Source organism: Cyprinodon tularosa, unplaced genomic scaffold (genome assembly GCF_016077235.1).
Source record: "Cyprinodon tularosa strain WSP-4 unplaced genomic scaffold, ASM1607723v1 ctg228, whole genome shotgun sequence".
Taxonomy (NCBI): domain Eukaryota; kingdom Metazoa; phylum Chordata; class Actinopteri; order Cyprinodontiformes; family Cyprinodontidae; genus Cyprinodon; species Cyprinodon tularosa.
In genome coordinates, this window is record NW_024038851.1 from 419288 (window position 1) to 441416 (window position 22129).

The 22129-nt window shown below is 37.6% G+C and overlaps 2 protein-coding genes across 5 annotated transcripts in view; both read left to right on the forward strand.

Moving 5' to 3' along the window:
- Positions 1–10713, forward strand: part of shtn3 (shootin 3) — a 37947-nt gene extending 27234 nt beyond the window's left edge. Inside the window, exons 10-17 of one of the 4 annotated variants that reach the window (XM_038286584.1) lie at positions 138–297; positions 450–514; positions 1902–2005; positions 3317–3331; positions 3581–3640; positions 3926–4052; positions 6527–6803; positions 7888–10713. In XM_038286584.1, the coding sequence (XP_038142512.1) occupies positions 138–297; positions 450–514; positions 1902–2005; positions 3317–3331; positions 3581–3640; positions 3926–4052; positions 6527–6803; positions 7888–7993 (914 nt within the window). In that variant the 3' untranslated portion in view covers positions 7994–10713. Of the gene's footprint in view, positions 1–137; positions 298–449; positions 515–1901; positions 2006–3316; positions 3332–3580; positions 3641–3922; positions 4053–6526; positions 6804–7887 lie in introns of all 4 variants that reach the window. The other 3 variants (XM_038286583.1, XM_038286587.1, XM_038286586.1) reach the window with 3 other exon arrangements.
- Positions 10714–13380: 2667 nt separating this feature from the next.
- On the forward strand, positions 13381–18324 carry thoc3 (THO complex 3). The gene is made up of 6 exons (XM_038286529.1): positions 13381–13594; positions 14256–14412; positions 14515–14719; positions 16498–16659; positions 16771–16871; positions 17956–18324. Exons 1-6 carry the CDS (start codon positions 13415–13417, stop codon positions 18117–18119), a joined length of 969 nt encoding a protein of 322 aa, XP_038142457.1. The 5' UTR covers positions 13381–13414; the 3' UTR covers positions 18120–18324.
- The last annotated feature ends 3805 nt before the right edge of the window (positions 18325–22129 follow it).

A 22129-nucleotide genomic window follows, 5' to 3' on the forward strand; every position in this document is an offset into this window, starting at 1 on the left:
TGATTCTGATGATCCCATACTTTGGTCACACAAACCTCAGCTAAGATTTAATAAAGTATTTAACCTGCAGTCTCATTGGCTTCCATATTGTTTTTACTGTTCTTAGTGTGTTACGTTTTCTGTTGTTTTTTTTTTAGTCCATGAGCTCCAGAATAAAATTGTGGACAGCACCAGCCTTCCTCCGCCAGCACCGGGGGTAGCACCACCTCCCACACCTCCCCCACAGCCCCCTCCGCCCCCTCCTCCTCCCCCACCGCCTCCCCCACCCCCTCCCCCTTCCAGATGCAACCCCCTCAGGTGAGACTTTAAACAAACAGATACTCTGGTGTCAGAAGCAACACATTAAACACAATAATCAATGTGCTACCTTCTAAAAAAGAGTGAAACTAACAGAAAATATATAGAAACAGGTCAGGGAATGAATGACTAATGACATTTCTCTTTATTAGCTCTCTGATTGCCATCATGAGGAAGTCATCTAAAGGCTCCAAGGCAAAGATGGAGCCCACTCCAGGTGAGAACCGTCAAGTTTCCATCCATCCAAATAGAAAAAATAAAAAATCTCAGAGTACAGCACAGTATCATGGTTGGGGAATAGAATACACCATTAAATAATCTGCCACGGTTTCAAATGCAAATCAGAAGGTGTATGAGGAAAATGTGAGACATCTGTAAAAATGATAACACTTAGGAAGAACCCACAACATGACAGTGAGCCTGACTCCACCTGTAAACCCACAGACTGACAATGTTTAAAATGGGAAGATGTCAAAGTTCAGGCCTTGATCTAACTAACATGTTGTGGGGCGACTTGAAACCAGCGGTTCATACAACAAACACCTCAAACATCTCCCAGCTTCCAAGTGAACAGTATGTGAATACAAGAACTTATGGAAGAGTGGAAGCCAAGCCCACATCATCATCTAGGTTTTGTGTTCCTTAAATCATCCCTCGCTGACATCACTGAGATTTCAGCGAGGGTTATCGGTTCAGACCGTTTCCATGAGGGGATACAGTTTATCAGAAGCAATGTTTAGGTTGATGACTTCACACAAATCTCACACTCTGAGGGGCTTCCAGAATCTATGCTATGGTGAAGACATGATCCTGTTTCCTTACGGCTGATCAGTTGCCAAATCAGTTACATTTTCATTTGTGTCCTACTTTTTTGGTTGTGGTTAAGATATTCAGTTTCTGGTATTGTCTTTGTTGTCTGCCCACTCTCATAGGTTGTGTCATTAGATTAACCCTTTGAAGGGCACTCAGTGAAATACTATGAAGATCAATATTTCAAGCCAAAAGTGTTATTGGAATCCAGGACAAGACCTTATTGCCTTTGTAAAATTAAAAAAATATGGATATTTTTATGGCAAAAATAATTGTCAGTGTAATAACAGGAAACACCAACTTGCCCGAATATATTAGGAAAAATAACAAAAGGGCTTCTGTAAGAAATTCATGAAAAACACTCTGAGAGTTAGTGGAACACATTTTTTTTGGAACAACATAACCTTAGAAGCATTAATGCTGATACTTGCACTTACATTTTTTTAGTTTATAAACCTAAATATAATTGTTAACTAGGCTTATTAACTTTTTAACTTTACTTTTTAAATTTTCGATTAGTTTTTTACCCTTTTTTCTTGACTTAACTCTTTTTTCCAACTTAATTTACAGTAGGTAATATATCATTCAAAGGCTCATCTAGTTAGTCTATTGCCAAAATCAGATGTACAGCCATGTAGCACTATCTCTGCTGAGTAGCTGGATATAGATCTTGTGGTTCTAAACCTCACTGAGGGACAGGGGGGGACTCCATTTGTAAGGGGTATGCAACTGATCAAAAATGGTAACACGCCCTATAAAGGGTTAAGTTGTGACTCTTTTCAAAATGTCTGCAGCTGCTGAAGGGGTGGATGATGTCAAGGTGAAAGCGGTGAATGAGATGATGGAGCGAATCAAACATGGCGTCGTCCTCCGACCGGTTAAAAGCCAGGAGAGCAAAGTAAGAAGAGCTGGCTGGCTTTTTTTTTTTTTTTTTTTTCTAGTGATTCCAAAGTTTAGATTATGATCTTTGCAGATTATAAAAATCTAACAACTTTCCTATCATATGGATATAAGATTTTCTGTCTATTTGTTCCTGTTTAGCCCTGGTTGTTTCAGTTAAATGTAGCTATTGCTAAGTAGGAACACATCTGGCATTATAACCTGTAATTAGCGGATCAGATATTACGGTAGTTGAACTGCGTTCAGACCTTTGTGATGCTCACAAAGGTCTGAATTTCTATTCAATTATATTCAGGTTTTTAACTCGTTTGATGGGATGAGTCCATTTGGAAAGAAACTTGTTCATGTCTTGATATGTTGTTTCTGGTTTTCTGATGGTGTTCTATGATTTTCATGCCTTCTTTTATGAAGTGCACCATTCACTTCTGGAAAAACACAAAACAGACTATTCCCACCCCTGTACTTCACACTTAGGTTGGTGTTCTGATGGTTCTGAAGGTTCTGCTTTTTACTCCAAAATTAACAGTGGTTAATGTGGATAAACACTTGGGCTCTTTGGTCCTTTAGCATTAGTTAACAGTAATCTGACTTATTTATCGTGATCTGGGAATAATGGCTTCTTTCTGTTTGAATGGCCTTATAGCCCAGGTTGGTAAAAATAGCTTACAGAGTCATAACATTATAATCTAGAGTTTCCCCATTTGTTTGAAGGCATTTTCAACTCATGCATTTTCCAACTGAACTGGAACAAAAATGTTTAGTCAAAGTTATGTCAGACGGTGAAAAAAAAAAGATTTTATGTTTAAGTGCATGAAAACATTGGATTTCATCTCTTGTATATGTGGCACACTTTATCTCACAAATCTGTGAGTTAAAAATGTGGAGCACTGCTGTAAAGCTATAATTTCTGCAAAATAGAAAGAGGACGTTTTACAGTACAGTTAGAAAAAGACGTTACCTACAACCAGCTCAAAACAATGGGAAGTAAGGGCACATTAAATAGAAAACTAATTTATACAACATCCTGCAATCTACTATGGAATCATTCCAATAAGGAATGATTTTGCTCTTTTTGTCATACTTTGTGTTTATTGCTGTTGGGCCAATTTATTTAGCTAAAGAATTAAGACATTTCAAGCAGGGAAACCTAGAGAAACACAGATTCCTGTCTTTTTTGTTCCTCTTCCATCTTTATGTTATCCTTGTGTTTTTATAAAGACGAGGATGTCTGATAATTCCTGTAGGACTCTGAAAGGTCTCTGTCTTTTTCTTTTTCCTCTCTGTCTTCATTTTTTCTCTGCTGCATCAGAGAATAGCAGTGAAAGTGAGTATATTGAGTTTTGCTTTAATCAGATCTTCCGCCCCCTGCAGTCACTTAACAGAGAATCCTAACAACTCCTGCTATCCTGGTTAAATCATGTAAAAATCTGCCACAAATGTCACACTTTTTTTTTTTTTTACAATTTAAAGACACAGAAAGTGTCTTCTCTGCCACTTCTTCCAGAATAAGCTGCTCTTATGATAACTTGTGAACATTAGTAAATCAAAGTGTGTCGATATTATTTCCTTGCAGCCTCCACCCTGTGAGGAGAAGCCACAGGAGAGCGCCATGGATGAACTGAAATGCATCCTGGTAAAATCAGATTTTCTCCTCTATTTGGTGTTTTATTTCAGACATTTCTATTTAAAATGGGCTGTTTCTAGTTTCAATCTATGTTGAAGTGTTTTTTTTTTTATCAGTTCTTCTCCAAGTTTTCCTTTGAGTTTTAAATGTATTTTACATTTTTAACCCAGATTCTTTTGCACATTTCACTGGTCTGACCAATGAGTCACTGAGGAATAAAACTTATAAAGGCACCGCCATGCGCGTGAGAATGCTCTCTGTAAATGCTGGGATGTTTATGTTCTGCTGAAGGAGACGGTGAAGAGGAGCCCCAGCCGAGGCTCCCAGGAATCTGGACCTTCACCGCCAGCAAAAAAGGACAGTGAGCTGGAGGTGATCCTCAGGCGCCGCCGCAACAAGGCTGGGGAGGCGGGATCAGGAGGTACATCTGATCCATCTATCCATTCAATTCAATTCAGTTTATTTATGTAGCGCCAATTAACAACACATCATCCCGAGGCCTTTTACAGTTCACCAGATCATACAGTCAAATTGATTTCCATCTAAGGAAAACCAGTTGATTGCATTGACTCATTGACCCAAAAGCAATCCCTCACACTAAGCATGCCTGTAGCAATAGTAGAGTGGGAAAACTCCCTTTTAACGGGAAGAAACCTCCAGAAAAATCAGGCTCACTATGAGCGGCCATCTGCCGAGGGCGACAGGGGCTCAAGGAGACAGAAGCAGAGATAAAAATGGCAACTGTAAAATTCTGCCCAAGTCCAGGAAACACACAGCCAGGCAGATGAGCTCCGAGCTAGCCCCAATGTCAGAGGATGAAGAGGGCAAATCCAGCTAGTCACAGTCAGAGAAACAGGACTACACTGAAAAACAGGCCAATCACCAACATCTAAAAACAAAGGTTTTGATGGCAGCAGCACAGCTGATATTTCTCTCCAGGATAGTGTCACAGCCGAACAGGAACAAATGAGGCGAAGCTGCTATGACAAAAAGCAGAGAGAGCATAATAGTAGAGATTAAACTAACATATTCTGCAGTGGGAAGATAGAGATAGAATGAGGCAGAATGATGAAAAAGGGGTTTCTATGTCCTCCAGAAGTCTAAGCCTATAGCAGCATAACTATAGAGATAGCTCAGGATAACCTGAGTCACTCTAACTATAAGCTTTATACAAAAGGAAAGTTTTAAGCCTAGCCTTAAAAGTAGACAGGATAGGCTCTTGTGGAACCAAGTACCATACTGTGGGTTGGTTCCACAGGAATCTATTAAATTCTAGGAACCACTAGTAAACCTGCAGACTGAGAGTGAAGTGCTCTGTTAGGAACATAAGGAACAATCATATTTCTGACATAAGATGGCTCTTGGCCATTTAGGGGTTTATATGTGAGAAGGAGGATTTTAAATTGTATTCTGGATTTAACAGGACCCACCCACCCCAGCAAGGATGTTAAAATCCCCCACTATGATGACCCTGTCAGTATTTAACACCAAATCAGATAGAAACTCTGAAAACACATCTAAAAATTCAGAGCAAGGACCTGGTGGATTATACAAAGTTACAAAAAGAAGAGGTTTTCTTGCTTTGCAATTAGGAAACTAAGGGTTAAATGTTCAAAAGAACAATCATCCATCCATCAATCCATCCACCCATCCATCCACCCACCCATCCATCATCCATCCATCCAACAATCCATTCATCCATCCAACAATGCATCCATCCACCCATTCATCCAGCCATCCATCATCCATTCATCCATCCATCATCCACCATCCAACAATCCATCCATCATCCATCCAGAAATCTATCCACACATCCATCCATCCATCATCCACCATCCATCCATCATCCATTCATCCATCCATAATCAGCCATCCAACAATCCATCCATCATCTATCCAGAAATCTATCCATCCATCCATCCATCCATCCATCCAGCCATCCATCATCCATTCATCCATCCATAATCAGCCATCCAACAATCCATCCATCATCTATCCAGAAATCTATCCATCCATCCATCCATCCATCCATCCAGCCATCCATCATCCATTCATCCATCCATAATCAGCCATCCAACAATCCATCCATCATCTATCCAGAAATCTATCCATCCATCCATCCATCCATCCATCTATTATCCATCCATCCAGCCATCCATCATCCATTCATCCATACATAATCCACCATCCAACAATCCATCCATCATCCATCCAGAAATCTATCCACACATCCATCCATCCATCCATCCATCCATCCATCCATCCATCCATCCATCCATCCATCCATCCATCCATCCAGCCAGCCAGCCAGCCAGCCAGTCAGCCAGCCATCCAGCCATCCATCATCCATTCATCCATCCATAATCCACCATCCAACAATCCATCCATCATCCATCTAGAAATCTATCCACACATCCATCCATCCATCATCCACCATCCGTCATCCATCCAGAAATCTATCCACACAACACATCCATCCATCCATCCATCCATCCATCCATCCATCCATCCATCCATCCATCCATCCATCCATCATCCACCATCCATCCATCCATCCATCCATCCATCCATCCATCCATCCATCCATCCATTCATCAATTTATCCAAATAATATAGATTATTTTTATATTATCCATTCATCAATTTATCCAAATAATATAGATTATTTTTATATTATATAGAAATAGCTTTTGTGTAATATAAATATACCCATATATGTATATAATACAATTCTAACTGTAGCTAAAACTAGACCACCATTCACCTCCTGGTGACAGTAAAAAGAAATGACTCATGGCCTCCTCTAGAATGAAATAAGCTCCTAGTTTCTGTCCATGAGGCAGAGACCCATCTGCATGTTTTATTAAACCTGTTTTTCTCCTTTTTTATCTCCAGATGAACGCGAGGGCCAGATGAGCCACGTCTCTTCTTTTGACAGCTTGAATGGGAGACGCACCAGCAGCGATTCAGGCAAAGATTCAGAGGGAGCGAGCGGGCTGAGCGCCCCCTCGGAGGCGGCAGGAATAGTCCGGGTCAGTCCAGACAGAAGGGGTTCTGGACCGGGACCTGTGGTGGCCCCAAGGAAGCACTCTGACATGGAGAGAAGATCCTGCAGCTCTCTGCCTGAAAAAGAAATATCAGAGTCTCCGATCACTAACGGCTGCATCAACAGGTGATGCATCTAAATGTTAGGAGCAGATGATTGGTTTTCATAAAGTAATCAGATATTTGTACAAGTGGTCACATTAAAACCATTCACTCAATGTATTATTACTGGGAATGAGGTGCCTAACTTAACAAGGAAGAAACAGGTGCATGCCTTTCAAAAAAATTTTTGAAAGGTGACAATTGTCAGCAGTTGTAATCTGTCTTCAACTCAGTACTTAACACCTTATTTCTTTAGAGTTTGATCAAATTGGGGTTAAAGTATCAGTCTAGTACCAATATAAACTATGCTTCTTCTTTGCGCAATAGTTAAAACTTCAATAGATATGAGGGACATCGTCTTTGAAGCTAATTCTACAAATTCTGTTTTATATAAAAGCCCAACAACAAAAACAGTAGTAGAAAATTTGCTTTAGCTCTATATGCAGCACTTAAGTAACTTGTTTTGTTTTGTCACAAGGTTTGTTTACTTCGTTCCTGTCAAATAAAATGGAAATGGAAGCAATTTGCAATTCCTGACACCAATTGTTAGTTGGATTTAGAGCTGGATAAGATTGATCCATTCTATGTAATGAATATTCTCTGATTTTAATTTGTCTTTATTCATCTTTTCATTAGTTTCGAGCAGCTTTCCTGTCCCTGCTGAAGAAAAGCAGGACTGCTGCCATGATACCACCATAATTCAAACTGAAACTGTCTTCCTATGTCCTTCATTTTCAATATTGACTTTCTTCCTGCCATGAAGGCACGCTTCCTAAAGTGTTTTCTTTTCAGTACGTGATTCCACAACAGCTGTGGATCTCTGCAGTCCTCACTGCTATGTTGGGCCTTTTTGCTGCCTATTAACTAATTTATTTACTGCTCAAAGTAGTTTATTTTCAATGGACTATGTTAAGAGTTAAAGTTTCAAGAATGAAAATAGCTGAAGGGCAGGCTTTGTTTCTGTATATGTATGCATATATTTGTTTTTAAATACACTTTAGCTCAGTTCAGTTAGAAAATATGGTTAAAAAAAATGCAGAATATATAGAAAAATATAGAAAGCAGAACAATAAACTAATAAGTCATTATCTCCTTTCTCTGCTCTTTAGCACCGATGAGGAGAATCAGATAAAGTCAAACGGAGTCGACCACGAGGAGCCTGGCCACAGTCCCCACACTGACCCTCTAAACGTTAGCGCTGATGCAGACTGCTGAGATGAACTCTGACCATTTTAGGTTCTACGATCTGAAGAAAGCAAAAACAAAGCGATGAAACACGTTTGCCTTTTTTACACTAATGGTATCAAATGCGCTTTAAAAATCTTGTTTTTGTTTTGTTTTCTTTTTCTCTCAGATTTACAGCAACAAAAAGGCAACTAACCACAGTAACAAAAACAACCTGATTCATTTAGATAATTTAGCTTTAAGGTAAACCTAAGGTTTTCATCAAATGTAAATGTTCAGACTAAAGCAATGCAGAAAGCATCCAGACTAACTCAGACTTTCAGTTTTTCTTATTTTAACTCCTGTTTGAAACATCTCATGTTTACCCAGTAAAGAACATTGATGTTACCTACAGTGTGTTCTGCTTTACAGTGGTAGGAGACAGAGGCCTAATAGATTCCCTAATCAGATGGTTCTGATGGTCTGATGGAGAAGGTGATGTGTGCCTTATTCCCACACTTGAAAGAAAATCTAATAAAGGGAATATTTTGAAATCAGGCGATTGGGGATCCAGCAAAAAAAAAAAAAAAATAAGATAATTATAAAACCAAACAAAAATATTTTTACTAAATCTGTAAAATCTAACACATTTTCTGGAAAGATGTGTCAGACAGGAGGAATGGTCCAGTTTGGGTGTATTTCCTCTACAGAAAGTGCTGTTGTTAAAGGCAAGCTCTGTGTTGACACCTTGAAGCAGTCGCTCTCCGAATTATTTTTCCTGAGAATAGATCACTTGGGACAAACTGTTTAATTAACACTTCATAACTTATATGTATTAAATAACCAGGAGACATGACAACAGATTTTGATAGAAATTGTAATCTTACTCAGATCAGAGAAGTTGCTTTGAGTTACAGAAGGCAGCTGCTTACCAACCGGGCTCACTTCTCATGAAGCAGCCCCGATTCACAGTTAGAGAAGCATTTCATACATCTCCAGTCTGCCACATTATTACATCATACACATTTGCAGATAAGGAGACATCCATGGCTGCAGCCTTATCAAAATATTACACTTTGTTCTAAAGCGACGCCGCTCTCATTCTATTCCCAACTCTTGGCCATGTACAGAATGAAGATTATAACTGTATATCCGGACAGAGGAGCTGTCCTAATTAGATCAACTACTGGGCAAAACATCAGTTCTGACATGCAACAGGCAGGTAATAATAGGATGTATTAAACTCACACATAATCAATGATGGTCATGCAAGATGTTTTAAGAAGTGGCCCCTCTAGAATGGCCACAAGAGGGTGCAAATGTTTATATCACAGACAAAGTCCTGCTGCTGGGGGGCAACTGTGTCGATCTGCATGAGGACATGACCATGTTGATGACTCTTCCCAAAATCAGGCCACTACAGATCATTGTTTCCCACACTAACCAGGACTCATGCAAATCCTGGTTATGACCACTATCAGGCTTCATTAGGTTCAACATTTATGCTGCTGTTTGATATAAGGCAATATCTGAGACTGCAAGAGGGTAACTGTCCTATATAATAGATCAGTCCACAGTGTGATGGCTACCAGAGAGGAAGGGAGACATGAAGTGAAGATTAATTTGATGATTTGTTGTTGTAGTTATTTTATCTGATAGCTGTAGACTTGCATTGTGGCTAAAAGAGTATCAATGCAGCTTTAACTAGACGCAAAATCTATGCCTGTACAGATTACATCCAGATTGGACCATATCTTCTACTGTAGGTGCTCTCATCTTATTCTAACTCATCCTCAAATATTAGAAATCGGAGGAAAATTAGTAGTTTGACCCTCATAAAAAATACCAAGAAAAGAAATCAGAAAAAAGACATTTAATAAAATGTTTCTTTTTTTTTTTCCTTCTCCTGATCTTAGCTGGTCAGAAGAGTACTGGCTAAAAATCAGCAAAAAAGGTTTCCCTTTTTTTCATCTCCTGATAAAATATCTTATAAAGTTGAAATGTCAAAATATGAAACTGTAATCTGAAGACTAAAGAATACATTTTAAAGGAAAGTTTTCAGAAGGCAAATCTGACTGATCTGACTCAGAGGAGACTGTAGCCATTTGCACTAAAGTCCTGCTCTAATATTAACAAATAATAACGTTGCATCCATTTTGTTCTCAGTTTAATGAACAAAGATGCACTTGGTTAAATGTTTGATCAGGAGGAACGTCCTGTGCTGCTGAGCTTCTGGTTTAGGATTGTGCATTTTAACAAGGTAAAGGGAATTCCAATTTTACTGCATTTCTAAGGATTAAACTAACAGTAAATCTGATTTAGGTTTTGACTTCAGTTTATCCTGCTGCTACATATTTATTCAAGTTTTTAACAGTTTTATATAATAATTATTTGAACTCTTTCTATGTTTTAGGGAACTGATACTGGAGTAAATTAAGTAGATGCTGATAATGAAACACCACCCTTAACAATTGATGGCACCCCTAACAGAGATACTTAAAGAGCCTTATAGTTCAGGCAATAAGTGAACTTTATCTAGTTCCAAAATGTACAAATACTTGTGGATGGGGATCAATCTTGTGTTAAGAAAATCTGTTTTTATTAAATCATCAGTGTTACGGTTACTTAAACCCCTGACTGGTTCTATGACATAAAGATTTCCTTTTTTTTTATTTTTTTTTTTTACCTTGTCTAGAAAAGGTGTGTTAATAAGTCCTTGGTTTAAATATAAGGTTGAAGGCTATGTGCCTATTTTTTTCAAATGGGAAAGTGAGAAACAACAAAAAGTCTTTATAAATTGGACAGTTTTTACAAGAAAAAAACTTCTCTTTTCAACTGGCCCTTTTTTACAGTATGAGCAATAATATAGAAGTTTATAATAAATGGAAATAATAGATCAGGTGCCACAAAGCTCAGTTAGCATGGTTAGAGAACTGAGCAAAGAGAAAGAAGAACCATTAGATTCGATCTGCAAGCTGAGTAGTTGTGTGTAAGAGCCGACTTAAAAATGAAGTCATTTTCTTTTTCTCTATTTCAAATGTTTTTAGTTAAACTGGAGCAGAGTGCTTTGGTCAGATTCATCACATTGGCTGAAAACAAAGGAAGAATACTTCCCTTAGCAAAAAGTAGTATACTTGAAGTAAATTTTATTAAGAATAATTAAGTATAAGTTTAGAAAGTATACCAAACAATGTACTTTTAGTGTACTTGAAGTATTACTAAAGTAATACTTCTTCGAACTAAATTGGGACATTTTTAAGTTTACTAAAGTAAACTTAAAGTATACTTTAGTAAACAATAAAGTAAAGAATAGTATAGTCAAGTGTACTTGACTATACTATTGTTAAGTATATGAAATATAGTTTAGAATAAGTAAACTCTTAAGTGCACTGCCTGATTTTAAGTATGAAATGAGTGCACTTTTAGTATACCGTACTTGAATAAACTACTTTTTGCTAAGGGTTGGCATATCACCTCATCCTGACTGTTAGCTCTGTTAGAAGATAGTGTAGACCTGTTTTTTCTTCTGAAGGCCCTGAAAACCTTTCTTCACCAGAAAACTTAAAATCCTTCAAAGTTTATTCGGCCAGTAACATAATGATCCAAAGCATAAGCCAAACTGGGTCAGACACGGTTTGGCTGCACATAATCAACCTTTTTTCACGTTTATCTCAAAATGGACCCCAGAACAATCTGGAGACATCCCTCCCTTTGTATGTTTCAACCTAGAGAAGGTTTCTGTTTTGCAAATGAACAACAGGGGGTTGTACAACTTATTTCCAGGGTTGTCAAGAATTGTGATTTAAAATAAGTATTTCTTCATATTTAGTTTTATTTCCTGATCTTGTTCAAATCTTTTTAGAGTTCTGTTTTATTTAAAGGTAAGCCCCAGCCTTTGATAGAAGCTTTGTAATGCAGAGGTCCAGAAATGTAAGTAAATGTACATTTTTAGTCAAGTTGCCTTCAGTAGTGTGACCCTTTAAGTGTGTAGCCTTGACTGTTGTATCAATCCTGAACTTCCTCCGTCAATCTGAACCCATTCCTGGTGAAAGCATACAGGAATATGTTTTTGCAAACAGGGATTCTCTCATCTAGTTCTGCTGCTTCGGTTTCAGCGTGTCGACTATCAGCTTGACAGGAGGTTAGGGAAGTTTGTAAGATGAAAAAAAGGCAAAGTGGATTGACATATTGCAGCCTGAATAGATGTAGGACATTGAGAAAGGACGTTCTCTGGATCCAAGGGACAGATCTTCACTAGGGCAAGGGTGCTGCATTGAAAAAACCCAACAGAAAGCCAAGTTTTCAGGTGAAACGTGGAGTAGAAGTGATTTGGAGGAATGAGGTGCTTGTGTATTTTCTCTACCTCTCCACTGATACCTGCCTCTACACTATAACATCCTAAAAACATCAGTTTGTAGCTTGAAAACTCGTGAGATGCTGTCATAGAGATAAGACGTCTTCCTGCACTAAATCAGCACTGAGCCCTGAAATGCGCATATTGTTATGGTCATGGTGCATTCCTTCACTATTTTTTCTCTACTTTACCTTTACAGCTTTTGTGAACACCTTTATGCAAACTACATGAGGCACATTTGTAACAAGATTTCACACACCTTCTTGTTCTGTCTTAACACACAAACTCACGCTTTAAAGTGCATTTTGCTATGTCCATTTGTTGTGTTTTACTGTGGAACAAAGGACCAGGGGCTTTACAGTCCTGCTGCACATGTAAAGGGCAGGATTTTCTGCACATTGAGGCCTCGCACAAAACCTCCACGTTTCAGAAAAAAAAATACAGCTGAGTTACATTTTACATCTTCTGAGTAATTGCATTTGTTAACAATGTGGCTACCTAAATGGAGTTACTTCATGAGATAACTAGGTATTGTGTGCATTTTGGAAATCTTAACAGATTGTTAAAGTTTTTTTTTACTTCATGGATTTTCGTTTTTGAATCACTTAAAATAAAATGTAATTAAAATAAATAAAACGAGTATGTCTTTATTTGAAGACGTTAGTACCGAAATTATGTTTTGTTTTTTGTTTTTATCATTGGTCACTGTATAGGTAAGATAAAAGATTTTCCAACGTGTTGAAAAAAAAAAAACTTTGTCATGGATGAATTAACATTTAGAAAATGATTTCCAAGTAGGCATATATATATATATATATATATATATATATATATATATATATATATATATATATATAGGATTTCCAGTGGTATATATATATATATATATATATATATATATATATATATATATATATATATATATATATATATATATATATATATATATATATATATATATATATATATATATATATATATATATATATATATATATATATATATATATATATATATATATATATATATATATATATACCACTGGAAATCCTAACCAAGCCACAGGAAGGCGCTATACCGGCTTTAAGTTGTGCGAAGAAGAAGAGAAGGGAAACAAGATGGCGTCGCAATATTACCAAGAGATGCAGGAGAGCTTCAGAAATAACAACAAAAGCCGGGAGTTCCAGGCTCATACAGCCAAAGTACATTCAGTGGCCTGGAGCTGCGATGGGAGGAGGCTCGCCTCCGGCTCGTTTGATAAAACAGCCAGCGTTTTTGTCCTGGAAAAGGACCGTTTGGTGAGTGAAGTCCCAGTGCACTGCATGGTGACTGTAACCTCCGTTTCCCTCTTTATTGTTGTCTCTGCTCACACATGCTGAGTTTTATTATGGCTGAATTTCCTTCAAAGCTGCTCTCATTCACAGGTATCTTTAATACCGTTGTCAGAAAGTGAACCAAGTCTTAGAATTTGACTGAAAGGCGGTTAGGTTGAAATGACTGGATGCATTATACTGATTATAACATTTTTAAAACATCTTTCTACACCGTTTCGGATAAGAAAACATCCTTAGTAAATATAAGTGCAGTAGAAATAAGGCAGAAATGTCAGAAAAGATCGATTTTTACACTTTTAACCAAAAAGGCGGATACACATTAGAGGTAATATCAAGGAACTTTTAAAGATGATAATTATAATTCTATAATTTTGTTTTGCAGAAACATACAATTTAGTTTTAAGTTTATCATTAACTGTTAAAAAAAACGGTATTTAAGGATAGCAGATGAACCAGAGGATCTCCCCTCCTAATTACAGAAATGTGGGTTGTCAGGGCAACGGTGGCTGAGATTTATCTGGTACTGGAACAAGGCGGGAGGTCTTCCACATCACTTCAACTGTCTCCTGGGTCGTCCTAATGTTTTCACGTGACTCCTGAAACTAAAGCTTGTGTCTTCCTCTAGGTGAAGGAGAACAACTACAGAGGACACAGTGACAGCGTGGATCAGCTGTGCTGGCATCCAACCAACCCTGATCTGTTTGTCACTGCGTCCGGAGACAAAACCATTCGCATATGGGACGTGCGCACAACCAAATGCGTCGCCACAGTCAACACGAAGGGTACGATCGTATCTGGGGATGCTGTAATCTTCACCTAGCAAAGATTTGAAAAGAATCTAATTATTTTCCCTGTCTCTTTTTTTTTATTTTTCCTCAATCAAGGTGAGAACATCAATATCTGCTGGAGTCCAGACGGTCAGACTGTCGCAGTCGGGAACAAAGATGACGTTGTGACCTTCATCGACGCCAAGACGCACCGCTCCAAGGCTGAGGAGCAGTTCAAGTTTGAGGTGAACGAGATCTCCTGGAACAATGATAACGACATGTTCTTCCTCACCAACGGGAACGGCTGCATCAATATTCTGAGGTAGGAACCAAATGGATCTGTGAACCTCAGGCTCCATTTGCTTTCTTAAAATGGGTTCTGATGTATGAAAAAAAAGACAGATACTTCAGAGTGATCCTATTCATTTTAGGAAAAAAGGCCAATTAAAGAAAATGATACAGAACTTCTGAGCTGTGGAGGTTCTGTAGAGGCAACTTCTTAAAATGACTCTTCACACTGAAAGGCTGCAAAATTTGTTATTGCAACATCAGGAGGATCACTTCAGACAAAGAGCAGCTCAATGATGAATGAAAAGAAAGTTTCTGGTGATAAAGTTACTATTTTTTGCCGTGTTTCATTTATCTTGAAACCCCAAAATCAGAGTAATGTGATCTCTGGGGTTTTCAGTTTCTCTCTTGTGACCGATCCTATTATTTATAGTTCCTAAACTATTATTTATAGTGGCCACTATGACCAGTGCTACAGCCATAACAATGACAAAAAAACTATGCTGGGAAGTAATATTCACATATAAATATTGCTAAATGTATCTTACCTTATAAACACAAAGTAGTAATTGTACAACTGATTAAATGTTATAAATGAAGAACTCATAATGTCAAGATTCAAGTTTAACAATCTTTGATGCGAACAGCAGCCAAGTTAAATGCAAAAGTCAATTAAATTTCAATTGAAATTTCCTTCTTGGATGTTGGATACTCTGAGTACAACTGGAACAGAAGAGGAACGGGTGGAGATTAAACGAGATTGATGGAGATCGATCCATGGCAAAATTGGACAATAATAACGCCTCTGACTGAAACCGCTTCTCTCTTGACTGCAGTTAAAATGCATCTTAAAAAGGTTGCAAGTCTCACATTACCCAGATGTCAGTTTTTTCATCTCTCACATTATTTGAAAGCTGTATTTAAAGGCGCATGCATATTATGTGCATTTTTGTAAAGCGAGGAAAAACATCTATGTCAGAATTCATCAGTCGATCGTGTAACGTCTCTCAGCAAACATTTATTTTCATCTTGTGGATTAGAAAAAAATTGGTCCCCCATCTTTGGCTTCATTTTGAAAAATACTTTGTAAAATGATGTCCAAGTTATTTTAAACACGCCTTCATCACCATCTACTTTAACCATTTATGTTAGTGCCAATAGATGAATAGTACCAATGAGCTCCTGTCATACTCCAAACAGTAAGGTACAAACTTATTTAGATACGATATTCCAAAGTTATCAGTCACTGCAGTGATTAGAGTCAAGGGAATCATATTAAACTTTTATTGTGACAGTGGAAATAGTGGTGTCGGATGTTGGAGTTTGCCCTGAAATTGAAGGGTTGATGGTTCAAGCCCCGGCTCCGGCTTTCAGTGTCGTTGTGTCCTTGGGCAAGATACTTCACCTGCATTGTCTACTGATGGTGGTCAGAGGGCCCGGTGGTGCCAGTGTATGGCAGCCTCACTTATGTCAGTGAGCCCCACGGCAGCTGTGGCTACAGTGTACTACAGTGTACACTGTAGCCGGCCATATTATCCATATATCCTCCATATTATCAACATGGAGTTCTTTATCCACAACTTCAGTTTTCACCCCATCTTTTATTGAGATGATATAATCATGACATAATTTTACTCTGTCGAAGTATAAATGATCAAACCCTGGCAGAGTAAGACACCCTAGGTCTATGTTCTCCTTTATGATGTTTCTTTGTTTCAATCTAAATGAATGGCTGTGGAGATCCTGCATGCGATTTTTTTTTTTTCCCTGTATGTTTCATATCTGAGTTGATCAATGTGTTTGTTGTTATAGCTATCCGGACCTGAAGCCCATCCAGTCCATCAACGCTCACCCATCCAACTGCATTTGCATCAAGTTTGACCCCACGGGGAAATACTTTGCCACAGGAAGTGCTGACGCTCTCGTTAGTCTGTGGGACGTGGAGGAGCTGGTATGTGTGCGCTGCTTCTCCAGGTTAGTCTGTTTTTCTTTCTCTGAATTGCTGACTTTTTGAGCAACGTCTGAGCATATTAGGGATCACCTATGCCCTGTCTTTTTTTTTTTTTTTTTTTTTTACTGCAACAGACTGGACTGGCCGGTGAGGACTCTAAGCTTCAGCCACGATGGAAAGATGTTGGCCTCCGCCTCTGAGGATCATTTTATTGACATTGCAGAGGTTGAAACAGGTAGTTACCCTGACAACAGGTCCTTTATGATGCAATTCTAGTCCAACATCTCCACTTACTCTATAGAAAAGTTCTTATTTAAATCGGTCCTTTTCTTGCGATGAATAGTTTTACAACATAAACTGAAGGGAATTTTTTAAAGGAAAAATTATACCTTTCAAAGGAGGATTTCAATTCCCCTCAATTGCATTACAAGGGTTAGTAAATAAATGAGGTATTTCTAATGAAACCTTAATGAGACAAAATACCAGTGTAAGACATTTCTAATTACATTCCAACTAGTATAATAACCCAAGAGTTTGATTTACTATTAATTTGTAGGAAGGGTCCAGTTCAAAATGTCTTGCTATAGATTTAAATTGGCTTACTTTTTGATTTACCTAGTCATAATTAAAATTAATGAATGACCTTATTAAAACAGACATTAAATATATTTCTTGAAATCTCGATTAAATTGTCTACTAGTTCAAATTTAACAAATTTAAAAATCGAACAAGTCAACATTCCCTTTGAAGATGTCTCCAATTAAAAATGAGATTAAAATTTTTTTAACGTGACAGTATTTGTATTGCAGATATCTGTAATTATAATTCTTACTGGTATAAGCACTGTTCTCAACGTAAATATGAACATTTGTGAAGTTCTCAGACTGCTAGAGGCTGTAAATGAAGTTTTAAATTTGGAATTTAATTCAACAATACTTTATTAACCCCAAAGGGATATTGAATGTTGCAGTAACACATACTACATACTTTTTAAACAGGCGTTGATAGCTGTAGAAAGAAAGGCTCTTCAGTATCATTCTGTCTTGCACTTGATCTGGAGAAGCCTCTGACTGAAGAAGCTCTGTTGTTGTTTAAAAATCTGAAGAGGTTGCTCACTGTTGTCCATAATGTTCTTCCCTTTATGAAGAATTCTCCTTTGTGGAAAGAAGAATTCTTCAGCTTTTTTTTTCCATCCATTCTTCATCAGAACTTATCCCTCTGTACAACAAAAGATGCCTTCAGTTAAAAGAATAAATAAAGTTATCCTGTTTTAGACCAGAAAATATTTAGAAGTAAACGTATTACCTTCCATGTTGCAGGTGAGAAGCTGTGGGAAGTGCAGTGCGATTCTCCAACTTTCACAGTCGCCTGGCATCCAAAGAGGCCGTTGCTGGCCTTCGCCTGTGATGACAAGGAGGGCAAATATGACAGCAACAGAGAGGCAGGAACGGTGAAACTGTTTGGCCTTCCTAATGACTCCTGAAGAGGATCAGTTGTTGTCAGCTGTTTTTACTCTCAGGAGGGAGGAAAGAAATTGCTAAAATGGACTGTAGTAACCTTCTGCTACCAGCAGGTGGTGCAGCTATCTTTATTTTCCTCAGAATCGACCAGTGTCATGCCCTGTTTGTTTTTTATACAGTTAAACACCCCATGCTGTAAAATATTCATGTAAGATAAAGTTTTTTTTTTTTTTATAATAAAATGTCTATTAATAAAGATTTGTGTTAGTCTCCTATTATAATTTCAAAAGCTGAAGGCAGCTATAATATATTGATGTCTTTTGGCACCATTTATACTTATATAAAGAATAAGTCAATTTTATTCAATTTTTTGAAGTCATACATAAACATGTCTGCTAGAGTGAAATTACATTTGAAAACTGACCCTCCTGTGATATATATTATATAGTATTTTTTTTATTGTTATTTTAGGAAAATGACATCCTGTTAATTTCAAAAGTTTAATCCATGTACCAACCTCTAAATACACCTTTTCAGGAGCTGGTTGCCAGAAATGAATTCTAATCAGGTGGTGAGTTTAGATGATCAAAAACAGGCTAAACATTCATTTGGAGATCATGCGTTAGTTTTTGAGCAAATCAAAGGCTGATGTTTCTCCTCACAAGCGGAGGAACATTTAAAAATTCATTCAATTTCCTCAGGAGTGGACATCTTAGCAAATGCACTCCAAGGTTAGGGTGTACGTCTCTCTGTGACTGCGGGGTCAGTCAGTATGTTGTAGTTCACAACAAGACAAATGCCAAAACAACTGAATAGAATGTATGGCAATAGTTGAAGGAGAAAATAATATGGTTCCATTGATTAGATGCAAAGTTGCTTACAGAAACATATTTTCTACAGATGAGATCTATGCAGAGCACCTCAGACTAACTCCTAATCGAAGTGGTGGAGGACCGATGGTTTAGGCTTGTTTTATCCACGGGGCTGCAGCCGCCCCTCATCAAGTCAAACAGGAACTCTGTAAACCAAAGAGTTTTGAAGTCAAAAGAATGATCAAGGATGCTGAATCTGAAGCTTGCACAAACTGGGTCATCGACAGAATAATCCAAAAAACGGTAGATAATCTGAAACGGGAAACAACAGAACCGATGCTTTGAGGCAGTTAAAGGTTAAGACTTCAGCCTGATTGAATAATCTCTGAAAACCTCAGAGGACTGTAGTGATACTGGAAAGAAGAGCCTGAAACCACGACTTTGTAACTAAAAGCTGAAAGAACAGTTTCTTGATGAGGTCTAAAACAGGAGAAATTATATCTTCTTGAGCGTCTGTGTGAAAGGTTCGCTCTTCAGCTCAACCTGTTGTCTTAGAAAACTTTATACCAGTAAATATAATTTAGCCAGCCAAGGTTATTGGAAAGATGAAAGCCTCCTTTGTCCAAATTTCCCTGCCCTCTGGTGGGAAACCTAGTTATTTTAAACACTGCTGTCCACCTGCTATTAAAAGAATACAGTATGGATCCTTGGCATACCTGTCTTTAAGGTAACATTTACTTAATGCATGAAAACCAAGTGGTCTAATTTCATCATAAGGCCACTGCACCAATATGGCTGTGGTAGATCAGTGACGTCCAGTGATCAAAGCCTGATGATGAATCGACATACTAAGATGAAAACATACGGTAAATCATTGTGTTCACGGGCTTCAGACTCTTGAGCTCTCTTCTCTTGGATTTCTTTTCTCTGTAAGTTATTTTAAAATGTACTATAAAATCCACTATTTATTAATTATTGTTCCGTCTTCTTTGTGGCACTAGTGAATAACTTCTCTTGGGATCTAATATTGTAAAAAGCCAAAGAAAGTCTCTGAAGAACCAGTCAAGACAGTTATACTTGTGATCAGTATGCATAGAGCTGTCTGATTGGGAGGAGAGTTTAAGTTAGTTCAGAAGCATTGTTTTTTTTTTTATAGTTTGATTAATTAAAAAGACAAAAAAAAGTTGTTTACAGAATGAATGTAAAGGAAAGGATTATGTTCAAATGTAAACCAGAGTATTAAAATTCAAATCTGATGGAGAAACAGAGACCCTGCAGGTTGCTTCACTTGATTCATCAGCTGACAATCACATCTATGAATATTGACCGACCTCTTTTCTCTGTCTCAGTTACAATGAATAACAGCTGGGATCACAGGGAGGCTGATGTGAGGACACACTGAAGGGCCATCCACCAGCCTGGGGCCACAAAGCTAAATTCAGTTCCAGGTGCTTGACATGTCTCATTTACACATTGGCTTTGAAATGGAAATATGCTCAGTCTTTAATGTCACATGTGTTTGCAGACTGAGATCATTCAAACAACACTGTTTAAAGGTAAATGTCATTTACGCTGTACAGTTGGGGATATAAGTATTGGACAAACCACCATTTTTCTGAGTAAATATATTTCTAGAACTGCTGTTGACATGACATTTTCACCGAATGTCGGTAACAATTCATGCAATTCACACATGTTCACACATATATTCATAGTTATTTGTAATAAATTGAAATGAGACAGGGAAAAAGTATTGAACACAATTACTGTATTCAATACTTTTTACAAAAACCTTTGTTGAAAAAGACGGCTTGAAGACGCCTCCTGAATGAAGAAATTAATCGCATGCATTGTTCTGGTGTGATTTTGGCCCATTCTTCCACACAGTCTCCAAATCTTGAATGTTTTGTGTGCCTTTTCTATGAACTCCAATCTTTAGTTCTTTCATAGATTTTAATTGGATTCAAGTCAGGTGATTGGCTGGGCCATTTTAGCAGCTTTATTTTCTTTCTTTGAGACCAGTTGAGAGTTTCCTTGGCTCTCTGTTTGGGGCATTGTCCTGTTGAAATGTCCATCCATGTTGCATCTTCATCATCCTGGTAGATGGCAGCACATTTTTATACAGTCTGTACAGTTTTCCATTCAAGTTTGTCAGTAACATATGCTGAAAAACAGCCCCACATCATGATGTTCCCACCTCCAACCTTTACAGTTGGAATGAGGTATTTGGGGTGTTATGCAGTACCAGTTGACCTCCAAACATAATTAGTAATATGGCATCCAAAGAGTCAATTTTGGTTTCATCTAAAAAGACTATATTCACCCAGTATTTCACATGCTTGTCTAAATGTCTTGCAGCAAACTTTAAACTAAACAAAACTTTAAGCTTTAACATGGTTTTTCTTCAGCAATAGAGTCTGACAACAATAAGGTTGCAAAGTTCTTGAGAAAGTTGTTTACATTTACCCATCATGAGATGTTTCTTGTGTGATACCAGAGACACCTTATATAGGCCATCATTTGAGACTAAACTAGCTGACATTGCTTTCTAATTACTAAGAGATTTTGAATTGTGTCTTGGTTACCATGCCTTTTTGCACCTTCCTTTCTTCAAGTGTTAAATACTTTTTCCCTTTGCTATTCCACATTATAACAAATCACTTAATTTCTGGACATCTATGGGTAGATTTATGTGTATGTGTGGATTGCATGGAATTGTTACAGATATCTGGTGAAAATGTCAAGTAAATAGCACCTCAAAAAATATATTTACTGATAAACATGGAGGCGTGTTCATTACTTATTTTACCCTCAGTATTTCGTCTGTCTGTCTATCTATCTATCTATCTATCTATCTATCTATCTATCTATCTATCTATCTATCTATCTATCTATCTATCTATCTATCTATCTATCTATCTATCTATCTATCTATCTATCTATCTATCTATCTATCTATCTATCTCTCTCTCTCGACTTTTTCATACTACCTATTATACCTACTCCAAGCTGTATAGGCTTCTTCTTCTTCTTCTCTTCTATTATGGCGGATCACAAGCAACTTTAAGGTGCATACCGCCACCTACTGTACATGAGTGTGTAGCAGCGTTACTTCACATCTATTAGATTCTATTTTTTAATTTTGTATTCTTAAGATACAAAAACAATGCTTTCCTTAGTTTATGAATATCTGTTATGTTTCCTTCATTTCCTAATATTCC

What these genes read in the sequence shown, in the direction of transcription:
- thoc3 (XM_038286529.1), top strand. Translation starts at nt 13,415, where the DNA reads ATGGCGTCGCAATATTACCAAGAGATGCAGGAGAGCTTCAGAAATAAC. An exon ending in CGCCACAGTCAACACGAAGG is followed by an intron (nt 14,413 to 14,514) that starts GTACGATCGTAT and finishes TCCTCAATCAAG; the next exon opens with GTGAGAACATCAATATCTGC. An exon ending in TGTGTGCGCTGCTTCTCCAG is followed by an intron (nt 16,660 to 16,770) that starts GTTAGTCTGTTT and finishes TTACTGCAACAG; the next exon opens with ACTGGACTGGCCGGTGAGGA.